The sequence below is a fragment of the Balaenoptera ricei genome, chromosome 4, assembly GCF_028023285.1.
Source record: "Balaenoptera ricei isolate mBalRic1 chromosome 4, mBalRic1.hap2, whole genome shotgun sequence".
NCBI lineage: Eukaryota > Metazoa > Chordata > Mammalia > Artiodactyla > Balaenopteridae > Balaenoptera > Balaenoptera ricei.
The window spans coordinates 78,866,794-78,879,817 of record NC_082642.1 but is presented as its reverse complement, the minus strand read 5'-3'; the positions used below and the strand labels follow the sequence as shown (position 1 = coordinate 78,879,817).

Below are 13,024 nucleotides of genomic sequence, written 5' to 3'. Positions count from 1 at the left end.
CACATAGGAAATATTTGATGTTTTCTGAAATCATTTTAGATCTTAGCCTTCCAAGATGAATATCAGAAAAGGAATAAGATTCATAAATATACACGGTCTGATATATTTTAAAAGTCCTGTTTACTCAAATCTAAAATGATAACAATTACAGATTTTTTTCCTTATTTTTTCCTTACATACGTTCCTGCCTCCTCCAGTTTAATCCAAGTTATTAAAATTTCCTTTTTCCTGACTCTAAAAATGACATCCCATTTTATTTTGCTTTATTAAATTGCATGCCTAAAATAGTGTTTTCCATGATTCTTATTTTGTCAGCGCCACCTTTACAGTTAGTGGATTATCCATATACCTTATTCTGCAAATTGTCAAGATTCAGTGGTTGGGCAACAATTTTCTATATATGCTACCACTTTGGGTCATGCGAGTAGTCCAACGAATGGGCTGAAAGTAAGAGGACAAAGACAGAAATTCCACACCAGCCTCAAAAAGAAGTCCCTTTAGCCTGGGCTGCCTGCCTTCTAGGAGAGTAGTGTTTGAATAGCATCCTGCTGAGATCCTTTGTAATCCCGGTTTTGAGATCCAAACTCTATACAGCTCTGATCCACCAATACTTAAAGACACTAACTAATGCTTTCTGCTTTACCTAAGTTCATACTTTAAATTAGACTATTTGGGCTTCCCTGGTGGCACAGTGGTTAAGAATCCGCCTGCCAATGCAGGGGACACGGGTTCGAGCCCTGGTCTGGGAAAATCCCACACGCCACAGAGCAACTAAGCCTGTGCGTCACAGCTACTGAGCCTGCGCTCTAGAGCCCGCAAGCCACAACTACTGAGCCCACATGCCACAACTACTGAAGCCCGCATGCCTAGAGCCTGTGTTCCGCAACAAGAGAAGCCACTGCCATGAGAAGCCCACGCACCGCAACGAAGAGTAGCCCCCGCTCGCTGCAACTAGAGAAAGCCCGTGTGCAGCAGTGTGGACCCAACGCAGCCAAAAACAAATAAGTAAATAAATTTATTTTAAAAATTATACTATTTAAGTACTCTTATAACTCAGGGAAAGTAAGCACAGGAGAATTAAGGAGTATGACAAAATAGAGACTAAGGGTACCATTAAGAGAAAGGAAATAGAGAAAAAAAGAGGGAAGGAAAAAGACACATCTAACTTCTACATTAAAAACCCAAACATGACTCTGCTTTCCTGACTGTGGGTCCTGTGTACTAAAAAACTAGCTAAGACAAGGACCACGTTATCAGCCTTGGTCACTCCTGAAATATGTATTAAATTTACATCCCACAGGACTATGTTAATGAAAACATTGTCAATTTTTGTCCTTAACTTTTACAATGTATTCATTATATTTATAATGTCTCTTTATAAGGTAGAGTGGCTGTGAGGTAATAGACAGTGCATAAAATGTAATATAGTTTAATTCCACAAAGATACTTATCAATTCTTATTGCTGTCATTATACATTCTATATTTATGGTGCCATATTAACAAACTTGCTATACAATTTAGACTAAAATCAGAAAAGGTAGAATTTCTGTGGAAAGAAGAAAGCAGGGTCTTATTGAAGAGGTTTCTTCTACTAGAAGAACATTCTGTAGTCCAGATTTTTCTAGACAATTCTGGGGAAACGTATTTGGTGAAGACAAACTTAAAACCTCTTCCAAACACTTAATTTCTAAAGCTACATGAAAAGAACAAAAGGACCTGGACAGAAGCAAGAAAGGTGAATATCAGAGCTCTCCACATTCTCCTCCTCCAATGGGGCTCCTGATCTGGGCAAGAAATATGAAATGAGACTATCATTTTTCCTATAAACTTCAAAGAGTTGGCATAGAACGTAAATTTTGTAAATGCCTATGAAAAATATGAAAACTATCCAATGGTACACATGCAAAGAATTTTTTTTAAGATTTTTTTTTTTGGCCGAGTTGGGTCTTAGTTTCGGCATGCGGGATCTTCGTTGAGGCATGCGGGATCTTTTGTTGCAGCGTGCGGGCTCTTCCTTGTGGTGCACGGGCTTCTCTCTAGTTGTGGCGTGCGGGTTTTCTCTTCTCTAGTTGTGGCGCACAGGCTCCAGGGCTCATGGGCTCTGTTGTTTGTGGCACACGGGCTCTAGTTGAGGCACTCGAGCTCAGTAGTTGTGGCGCGCGGGCTTAGTTGCCCCGCGGCATGTGGGATCTTAGTTCCTTGACCAGGGATTGAACCCATGTCCCCTGCATTGTAAGGTGGATTCTTTACCACTGGTCCATCAAGAAAGTCCCACGAAGAATTATTATTAATGATAATAAATAGCTTACCAATTAATTAAGAGAACTCGAAGCCCAGATACCACAAAAAGCACATCCATTTGATAGTGAAATGAATTATATCTATTTCTTTATCAGTATACCTTTCGCAGTACACTTTACTTAGGGTAGATCTCAGCATATTCTAGGCTTAAGAGTAATGTGCTAAGTAGCAAAGAAAAGCCATAAAAAACATATAAAGTCTATATTAGCCATAAAATCTAAATTTGTACATACTTCAAGAATTTCTGCTCTCTCTCCATATACCAAAATTAATCTAATCCTCTATTTCTTCACCCCTAATTTGTTTTAACTACATCCCAAAGACCATCAAAGAAGGAAATACCTAGATCCTAGAAGGAATCAAAATCTAATTATGTGTGTAGAGCTCTACTTTTATTGCCAGTATTCACCATTCTTCAATACTACTCCTTTGTGCATTATTAAAATATTCTCTAAGACCAAAGGAGAAGAAAAGAGTTATTAGGAAACATTTTTCATCATCAATGATCATAAAACAGCAGAAGCACTTTACCTGACCGCCATCTAACAAACACACAGAATTAAATTTCTCCATTCCCTCTATAAAGCTTACTGACTAAAGCCCACGATACACTGACTCCCCACAGCTAACTGGCTATTTTCTAGAACTCAGATGCTTACGAAAAGTCAGTTGTGTTCATTTCCAAACCTGTTCATGCCACTGTAATATTACTGTACTTTAAAAATGTAATTAAACAATATTGTCAACTGATGAAATACAGTGGAAAAGAAAGAGCTGTTGTTTCTATGAAAGCTAAATGAATGTTTTAGAAAAACTTGGTAAAGATAAGTTGCTTTAAATTAACTGTCGTGAAGTAAGGTATGGACAAGATAACTGCAGAAAACTGAAAAGAAGTTTTATGAAAGTCTAAAATTTTGCACACTTCGACTGATTCACAGGTGCCTAAGCTTTTACCTCTTTTTTTTAAGTAAATGTACAAATTTTGCATGACCCATCACTGATGCAGCTTATGCCAAAAAAGATGCTGCAGACGTCCAACTGGCAGATACAAACTCAAAGAAACAGTTTTGGTCTATGCCAAAAGATTAAGATCAATATTCAATGATTTATTTTCATTTAAAATAAAACATTGAAGGTATGCATATATTTACAATTTTTAACAATTCCCTACTTTAATTTCAAAACTTTTCAATAAGCATTTCATAAGAGGACATCGACTGTAACTAGTAACATTCTTTTTCAACATTAAAAAGGTCAAAAGAAAAAGAGTCACTCATGCAAACCAAAATTACTATACCTTTTCCTTTGAATCCATGGAGAAAAGATCAAAAAAAAGAGAAAAGCAAGAAATCAGTTCAAAAGTTCAGAGAAAAGACAGGTAAAATTTCAAGAGTATAAGTGATAAACTTCAGTTATCTGTGGGAATGATACTAAATGTGATTAAATGATACATCTAGCATTTATATTTAGGTATTGGTTATGGAAATAAAGAAAATGCATAATATCCAAACTTTAGCACAGTAAATCCAAGTCCATTAAGTTTGATAAAAACAAAAACAATTTCCAAAAGATAATCTACTAAAGTATACTAACAACCCAAAAAATGGAAAACTAAGGGCCTTAGGATAGGGAGATATCTTTATTAAGATTCGAATTGTTGAGATCCTATAGTTAGGTAAGAACCAAGATACATAATAAATACCATATACCTATAATTCCATAAGAATAGGCAATTTACATGACGTTTAAGAAGCTTATAATGATTACTATTTTAATGACCCAGGCCTCTATTCCAAAGAGAATCTAGTGTTACTTAAACAAGTACAGTTCTGCACTTTTTCCTATGATCAACAAAGATATTTAAAAGATCAGATTTAACCCAGACCTCTAATCTAGACACTTCATAGTATTATTACTCTGCCATTTTTTTCCTGGCTTTCAAGCAAATTTTAATCCATTTGTTAAAACTCATTGTCCAAATATCTGATTCCCACAAAAATGAGTAAAATTTATTAACTGCATGATTAAAAATCCAAAGCATAACTAGAATATTATGATCCTTTCTCAAAATGTTCATTATGGCATACTTTCTTTTTCATGAGACTGTAATGAAAGATTATTATTTCATCAAATCTACAAGAAAGTTGCTGGGGTCTAAAAAAATTAGAAAGTAGGCCCAAGGAAATTAAGGAGACAGTAATGAAAGACAATAAACTCTTCTTCTCCTCTGTTAGTTTCTACTTTAAAAGACTTCATTTTAATTTGTTGCAGTAAGCTCTGCATGGATTTGATTATAAGCAGGCACGTATTCTTATAACCTTGTGGTAAGGAAGGGATATTAAAGCAGATAGAGTTGAAGAAAAGTGAGTACTGGTAAGTGGGAACAAAAATAAACATGTATTCTGCTGACAGATAAACATGTACATTATATTTTATCCTCATTCATCTTAGTTCTTCCATTCTTTCCTTTATGTATCTTGCAATTTGCCTCCTTTTCTCTCAGAACTGGAGAACTGCTTGGAAGTGTGGAAATGTACTGATCTTAGGATTCAGTATTCCTTGATTCTGAATTTGGCTCTGTACATGTCACTTAACCTCTCTGGTTCTCAGTCACCTCATATGTAAATAAGGGGATTGAACTAAAAGTCCTTTGAAGATCCTTTCCCAGAATTCTATCAATCTGATACCAACTATGCCCTCATAGGAAAACAAGCATTCTTACACGTGATAGGAGAGCAAGCTGGTAAAACTTTCTAGAAGGCAATTAGGCAGTATACATCAGAAGTGTTTAAAATGTTCATACCCTGACCTAAGCAAGCCCACTTTCAGGAATTTGTCCTAAGGAAGTAATCATGTGAACAAAAATGCAGTTACAAAGATGTTCATCACTCTACTTTCTGGTTAGAAACAACCTAAATGTCTTATAGTAGGAAATGATTAAGTAAAACGTGGCCATTAAAAATGATGTTACACAGAAACAGACTCACAGACATAGAAAACAAACTTACGGTTACCAAAGGAAAGGGGGAGGGGTAAGTTAGAAGTTTGAGATTAGCAGATACAAACCACCATATATAAAACAGATAAACAACAAGGTTCTACTGTATAGCATAGGGAACTATATTCAATATCCTGTAATAAACCATAATGGAAAAGAATATGAAAACGAATATATATATATATAAACTGAATCGCTTTGATGTACACCAGAAACACAACATTGTAAATCGATCATACTTCAATTAAAAAAAAAAAAGCTAATAACTTAATACAGAAAAAAATTATGTTACAGATGACTAATAATCACATGGAAAGATGTTCATTATAATGAAAATGCAGGTTACAAATTAACATGATCCCATTTGGGGGTGTGTACATATATATACACACATGTACAGGAAAAAAGATTAGAAGGCCATACAGAAATGTTAGGAATTATTCCTGGATGGCAGAATTTGGTGTATCTTCAACCTTTTGCTCATCTAATTTTTTTATTATGAACACATATTATGGAATAAGAAAAAATTGTTTAAAGAATCAATTCTAAAGTTCTCTAAAGAGAATTATATTTTTGTTTCCATTCTTCTCATCCCCAGACAATAAAACTTTATTATTTATAGCAATCGCCTTTGAAAAGACTAGGTGTTAAAAACACATGATAAATAAGGCTTTTGGCATAATGGAAAATTTATAAATAGGAAGTCAAATTGTTCAAAAACAAGGGAAAATAACTAGTTATTCACTCATATGATAAATAAAAATGCAAGGCCCACAGAGATCAAACTGTGGTTCTGCTATTAAGGTCTTCCCAGGTAATCCTTACACAATATCCTGTAGAGTCCTTACTAAAATACAGTGTCATCAGGAATTCCATTTAAGAAAGTTGCAAAAGACTTAAGATCCATAGAGAACACTAAAAATGACAGGAAAATATTATCTAATAGTTTTTAAGTAAACAGAACAAAATGTTCTGCTCATAGTATTGAATGCAAAAGCAAAGAAAGATTAAAACTAGGTTTATTTAGTCTCACGTAGGAAAAAAAAATGAGAAAATACTTAGGACTATCACTTACCATTCAAAGAAAACTAGCTAAGTTCTCTTCTCAACCAAAAAAAGAAAGTGATTATGGGCTAAAAATTTTTCAGTTTAGAGGGGTTTACAATGTAAATGAAAAAAAACTTACTGTCAGTAAGAGTTACTGAAAATTACTGAGAAAGCCTGGGAATCTCTTTCTCTGAAGATCTTTTCAAATACCAACTACTCAGATATGATTTAGACTAAAACATTAGCACCACCACATATCAGAGGCAGACAAAATGCCAGCCTCTCAACTTTATATCCTTTTTGTCTAGGTCTGCAGAGAGTCAAAAGATATGATATGATAGCTTATAAATTCATAAAGAAGAAAATAAACTTGCAATGAGCAACAAAATGAAGCTGAGTCAAGTAATTTTTAACTATAAAAATGCTGACCACTACTTTTCAAGTTTTTCTGGCTTTTTTCAAATAAATAAAGTTTACTATATAAACTGTGATTAAAAGACATTATTAAAAAAAAACCCAAATACTTAATATTTAAAATAAGGAAAGTAGGTAGAAAATTTACCAAATATTAAAGCCAATCCATGAGATGTACCCACTGCTATCAGACTCGACACTGCCTGAGAACAAAAGAGAAGATTACATTTTAAGACATTACAAGGATCTTGAAATAATCAGAATTGAATTTGCTGGTTTTCTTTCCTCTAGGCACCAGATAACATACCAACTATTATAAATAAGGAAAATTTCATCTAGGAGGCAAAACGGGAAATGAAACTCAGAACATCTTATTTCTGGGAATCCCTCTAAATTTACTCTAAGGGTAACAAAATATCATATGTTCAACATTATAGGCAAAAACATGCCACTTAACTTCCTCTAAAGCAATTTTTTGAACAATTCAGGGGTCCACACACAGTAAGAGGCACTTATGCTACCCAACCAAGAGCCTCCTATGAGGTGTGAGAAAGGGACAAGAAAGCCCTTCTCCAGTTTATTCACAGGAGCCAAAAGGCACCAGAAATACTCAAAACCCAGCCCACTTCCTCACCAATTGACTATCTAATAAGAAAGCTACAGGAGGCAGCTGGAAATAGTTGAAAATAGAAAAGAGGGCACTAGAGTGCTTTCAATATCCCCCACTTCTCTATAATCACTCCACAGATTTACTATTTGGCAGGCTTGGCAATGGAGTTCAGAGCTGTTAAGTGTACTATTTACCACAAAGTGATTTTACCAAACACTGTTTTCCACTCCCTATAACCAAAGCGAGGCCAAGTCACAGAAGGAGCAAATATACTTGGGCAGGGTAGTACCACATACAAATAAATTGGGAAAAGGCTAATCATTATTTTTCTCAAAAAACAAAACAAAAAAAGAAAACTGAAAAGTAACAATACACTAGAAAGAACAAGAACATTCAACACGGACAAATTTTAAACCTGATTACTGGCAGTAAATGACATGACTTAATTATCACAAAACTTATGTAATAACTTTGAATATCGGAAGAATAAATCTAAGAAAACCTGATCAAATGGAAAGCTTACCTTTAAAGGATTATTTAAAGTATACTTACAATTGCTGTAGGCAAGCCAGCATCTACTTTGTCCTAAATAAAATTTAAAAAAAAAGTATTTGAAAAGACATTCCCATTTTTAAGCAGAAAATGGTATAAGGCCCTCTCTTTACATATACAATTCAGACAAGAGGTAGAACCGTCATTTTTGCCCCCAAATAAGAGAAACTACAAAAGTTGTATATACCAACAAAATATAAAGAGCACAAGAGTAGATCGTTTTCTTTTACTGTTTCAGGAAGGGTACTGATTATAAATGAAAATGTAAAGGAAAAGAGAGAGGAAAGAGATTCTATTTTCAATAGAATGAGTTGGCCTGAGGATCAAATTAAATGTAAAGTATCCTATAAATGTAAGGGTGTCTACTAATATTTGGTACTTCTGTAGCTTTAAATAATAACAAGGGCTTTCAATGATTAGAACTGTAGTAGCAAAGAGCTTTCAAATGCATTTATCACATTATTTGATACTCAAACCGGGAGAGATGGATCAAACAAGTAGTATTATTCTGATTTTCCAGATTAAGAAAACAGATTAAGATTCTTAAGATTCAGATTAAGTTTCAAAGAGCTTAAATTGACTTTCCCACAATTATTCAGGAAGTGGTAGACTATGTCTAAAACTCGGGGTTTCCATTCCCAGACCAGGCTCTTTGGATCACTTCTGTATTTCTTTTCTGTCTGTCCCTGTCAATGTGCTCAATTCATTATTATAATCTCTCAGAAGGCAGAATCTATTATATCCAACTTTACAGAGCTTCCCAGGAACTAACTTAAAAAACTTATACCAGGGCATGGAACTATGAGGAAGAACAATCACCAACGCTGCTATGTACAACGTTCTGGATAGTAGGATATACTCAACTTTGTGTGGATGTGTGTGTGTAAAGGATGCCTAACATAATGCTGAACAATAAAGAAACACGCAACAAATATTTGATAAATGATTGATTTGTGCCCTGGACAGGGAAAAAGAATGAGCCAGCAGATGAAGAACATAAACTATATTCAAAATGGAACCTGAATAATGCAATTGGAAGTCAGCTAACTTTCAAAGCTAAAACCCACAGATGTGGGAAGCAATTTAAAGGGTATATGAATAGAATTTCAGTGCTGGTGTTACGGCATCTTAGGATAGTGATTCTCAAAAGCCACGGTGCATTAGAATCACCTGGGATACCCGTTAAAATGCAAATCCCTAGCTACACTGCTAGAACTAGATTCCAATTCAGTAGGTCTGGGATGGTGCCCAGGAATCTGTATTTTCATAAGTACCCTAGGAGGTTCTTATACAATGGACACATTTTGCAAAAACACTATGCTAAGGTATCCCTGTTATCTTAGGTGATCATAAAATGATAAATATCCTTTAAAATTAATTTGAATCAATTTTAAATATAGTCACATGTCATATTACTTTGAGGAGGATTCCAAAATTAAACAATGAGGTTCACAACTCCAAAAGTTTCATCTCTCCTAAGTGTTCTCCAGGCACAGACTACAAGGCCATGATGACCAACGCCCTAGGCAGCCCTAATAACATCACTATCCACATGGCTGAAAGCATTACTGAACAGCCATTCAGGAGAGATACCCCAAAATATAACTAGCTTTACATGTTAATAAACCAACCATCACAGAAAAGCATACAATTTAAATTGAGCTGGTAATCCAAAATTAGGAAAGCAGAGTATGAAGACTGTCACAAGAAAAGCAGTTTTCATTTTAACATACCAAAGGAGCTCAGCCATGGCAATGAAATAAGAACAGAATGCAAACACTCTGGGATTTATTACAATTTTTCCCTCCTCTTCAAGAGAAAGGAGAAACCCTTTTAAATAACAGATTTATCTAATCATTGTTCAATGTCTGAGTTTTAGTTCAGTCTCCATTATTCAAAATATTTTTAAAACTGCACAGGTGGGTCAAATGACTGTTCTGGTTCATCTTGATTTTGAAAGGAATGAATTTCATCACCTACATAAGGATTAAATTCAGAAAACGTCATGGAAATGTAATCCTCAACAGGTGGTTCCCATTCTAGCAAATATGAGCTACTCTCCACCTACAAAAGGAAGGACAATTGCCCAGGTTTCCTCCATTGCTTGACTATCTCTCTATTTAAATTGACTTCATGATATATGAGCTGGGTCAGGGTATACCAACTGCCCGCAGAGAACACTTTTTCTTTCTTTCTTTTTTATTGTTTCTTTGGGGGGTTTTTTGGTTGTTGTTTTTTGGGAGGTTTTTGCATGTGTTTTTTGCGTTTCGTTTGGTTTGGTTTCTGCAATAAGAGCTTTCCCTAATAAACCTGAAAATTACAATGTGGTTATGGTGTCATGATGCCACTTCTGTATCAATCTCTTACCCTTGTGAAAAATCAAACCTTTGTCCAAACTGAATATGCAAAATACCAATTAAACTCCAGGAAAAGAACATAAAAACATATCAAAGTTCCTGGGGTATGAATCTGTCATCATCATCATTACTATTACTATTATTATTTACAGAATCTATATACTGAATTCAGAAAACCAAAACTGAAAGACTGTGTAAAACTACAGGCCTTGAGGCCAAAGGAAAATTTGATAAAACATACCAGAATCAGCATCTATTGTCTTGATGGACTATTAAATATTTCTGCACTTAACACAGTACTCTAAATCATTTTCAAAAACGACACAGATATTCTGTTCCAGCTATTATACACATTGGCCACATTCACCAATACCACCCTCATTTCACAACAAAGAAGCACTAGACTTGGAACCAAAAACCCCAATTTTGAGTAACTGCTCTGCTATCTCCTAACCCAGTGATGCAAGACAAGTTAATGTCACCTCTCTGAGCCTGTCTTCTCATTTGTAAAATAGGATATGGCTTTCCCTACTTTAAAAGTTGTAAGAGTATATGAAATAAGGTACATGAAAAGACTTCTGTGAATTATAAAAAAAATCACTCAGTTGTAAAAGATTCTGATCAATCATTTCTCCATATGAAAAGACTAAAAAGAACAAGCACTCTACCTCAACCAAATACACAAGATGGCAACTAAACTGAAAAGGAATTTAAAGAAAAAGCAGATAGTGTTTCTTTTAGGCTTGCTGCCATATTTCATTTAGGCACACCCGAGACTCTGGGCAGACCTTTATTTCATGGCTGCACTAATTTCTATGTCAAGATGTGTAGCTATGTCTTATGAGTCAAAAATAATCACACAAAACCCATGAAAGCCAGATTCTATTTTTCTTAAGCCTCAGGCCAAGAGAAGTGCTGTGCTTTGTTTTATGCTCATTCCTACTTCATTATGCCATTGCAGGTTATAAAGCTGGGGGAAGAGAACAAAATACTTACAGCTGCAGACACTATTTGGGCAGAAATTCCCTTCAAAAGTGAATGTCGCATAACTGATCCATGGAGTGAAAAACAATCAGGTAATTTCTTCTTTCTTAAAAAGAAAAAAAAAAAGGAAAGCATTTAAGAATTGGGGAAAAAAATTGAAAAGGCAGGGTCTTTAAGACTTTGAAAAAAGAAAAAATAAAAACGAGAAAAGGATAAAACACTGTATTACTTTGTTAGCTCTGGTTTGCAAAGAGGTATAAAGTCTAACAGTCTCACGTTAAAATGTACTGAATCCACCCTGAACCTCAGAGAAGCACAAGCAGGAAAATGAATAATTCCAACATTTCCTTTTCACTGATTCAACCTGTTCCTTGCCCACCTTAAGAAATACAGCAAGAGGTTCTGCTACTCATCAGAAGGTTGCCTATAGAGCACCCCTGCTCACATGTCTACATTACCTCTACCTGCCTTCCACCTTTGCCACCTTTCTTGCCCTCCTGTTGTCTATAACGACCCTCTCATTCTCCAACCAACTGCCTCAAATGCCCTACTCATTACACATTCTCTGATGCTTCTTTCACTTAACCTACTCATCACTGTACAAAAAATAATTTTTAAACTTTTAACAAACATTGAACACCTGCTCTATGTGACTAAAAGTATGTTCTGGGGATACAAAAATAAGGTCAAAGTTTCTACTCTCAAGGACCTCATATCCTAGCTAGAGGGACTAATGAGTAACTCACTCTTAAATTAAAGGATAAATGTTAGAAAAGAAAAATAAATAAAGCACTATAGAAACGAAATGAAGAGTTTAATCCTGTTTATTAGGGAGCTGTTAGGGACAGCTATAGAAAAGAAAAGGTATCTGAGCTGGCCTTGACAGATAACTAGGAGTCTGTCAGACAACAAAAAAGCACAAGCAAAAATATGAAAATGTAATGGTGCACAGTGTGTGGGGAATGTGAGTACACAAAAGGCATGGACCAGGAGGACAGGAGTGGGAGTGCTCAGAAATTATGTCAAAATGGTAAGCAGGGTTCAGACTGATGCCATGCAAAGCAGTTCTGACATTACTATGTAGGCAAAAAGAAGACACCACAGCTTTTAAGCAGGTAATGACCAAATCATCCAAAACATTTATGTTATAATGGTTCCATACAAATTTTAGGATTGTTTTTTCTGTGAAAAATGTTATTGAGATTTTGATAGGGATTGCACTGAATCTATACATGGCTATGGGTAGTATGAACATTTTAATTAATCCATGAACATGGGATATCTTTCCATTTGTGTTTTTTAATTTCATTCATCAATTCTCATAATTTTCTGTGTACAGCTCTTTCACCTCCTTGTTCCTAAACTTATTCCTAAGTACTTTATTGCTTTTGATGCCACTGTAAATGAGATTTTTATTACTTTTTTATATATTTCATTGTTAGTTTATAGAAACACAACTGATCCAAATCAGTCAAAGTAACCTTGAGAAAGAAGACCAAAGCTGGAGGCATCACACTTCCTGATTTCAAACTCTATTTCAAGCTACAGTAATCAAAACAGGATGGTACTGGCATTAAAAAAGACACATAGATCAACGAACAAAATAGAGAGCCCAGAAATAACCACCTGCATATATTGTCAACTAATATCTGACAAAGGAGCCAAGAACACTCAATGAGGAAAGAATATTCTCTCCAATAAATGGTGCTAGGAAAACTGGGTAATCACATGCAGAATAATGAAACTGTACCCCTACCTTA

General features: G+C 35.0%; 1 protein-coding gene across 3 annotated transcripts in view; it reads right to left on the bottom strand.

Moving 5' to 3' along the window:
- VPS8 (VPS8 subunit of CORVET complex) overlaps window positions 1-13,024 on the bottom strand; it is a 288,065-nt gene that overhangs the window by 250,402 nt on the left and 24,639 nt on the right. For all 3 annotated transcript variants that reach the window (XM_059920698.1, XM_059920699.1, XM_059920700.1), the window contains 3 exons: window positions 11,277-11,370; window positions 7,924-7,956; window positions 6,910-6,964 (listed from right to left, as the gene is read on the bottom strand). In XM_059920698.1, coding sequence (XP_059776681.1) covers window positions 6,910-6,964; window positions 7,924-7,956; window positions 11,277-11,370 — 182 coding nt within the window. The remainder of the gene's footprint in view (window positions 1-6,909; window positions 6,965-7,923; window positions 7,957-11,276; window positions 11,371-13,024) is intronic.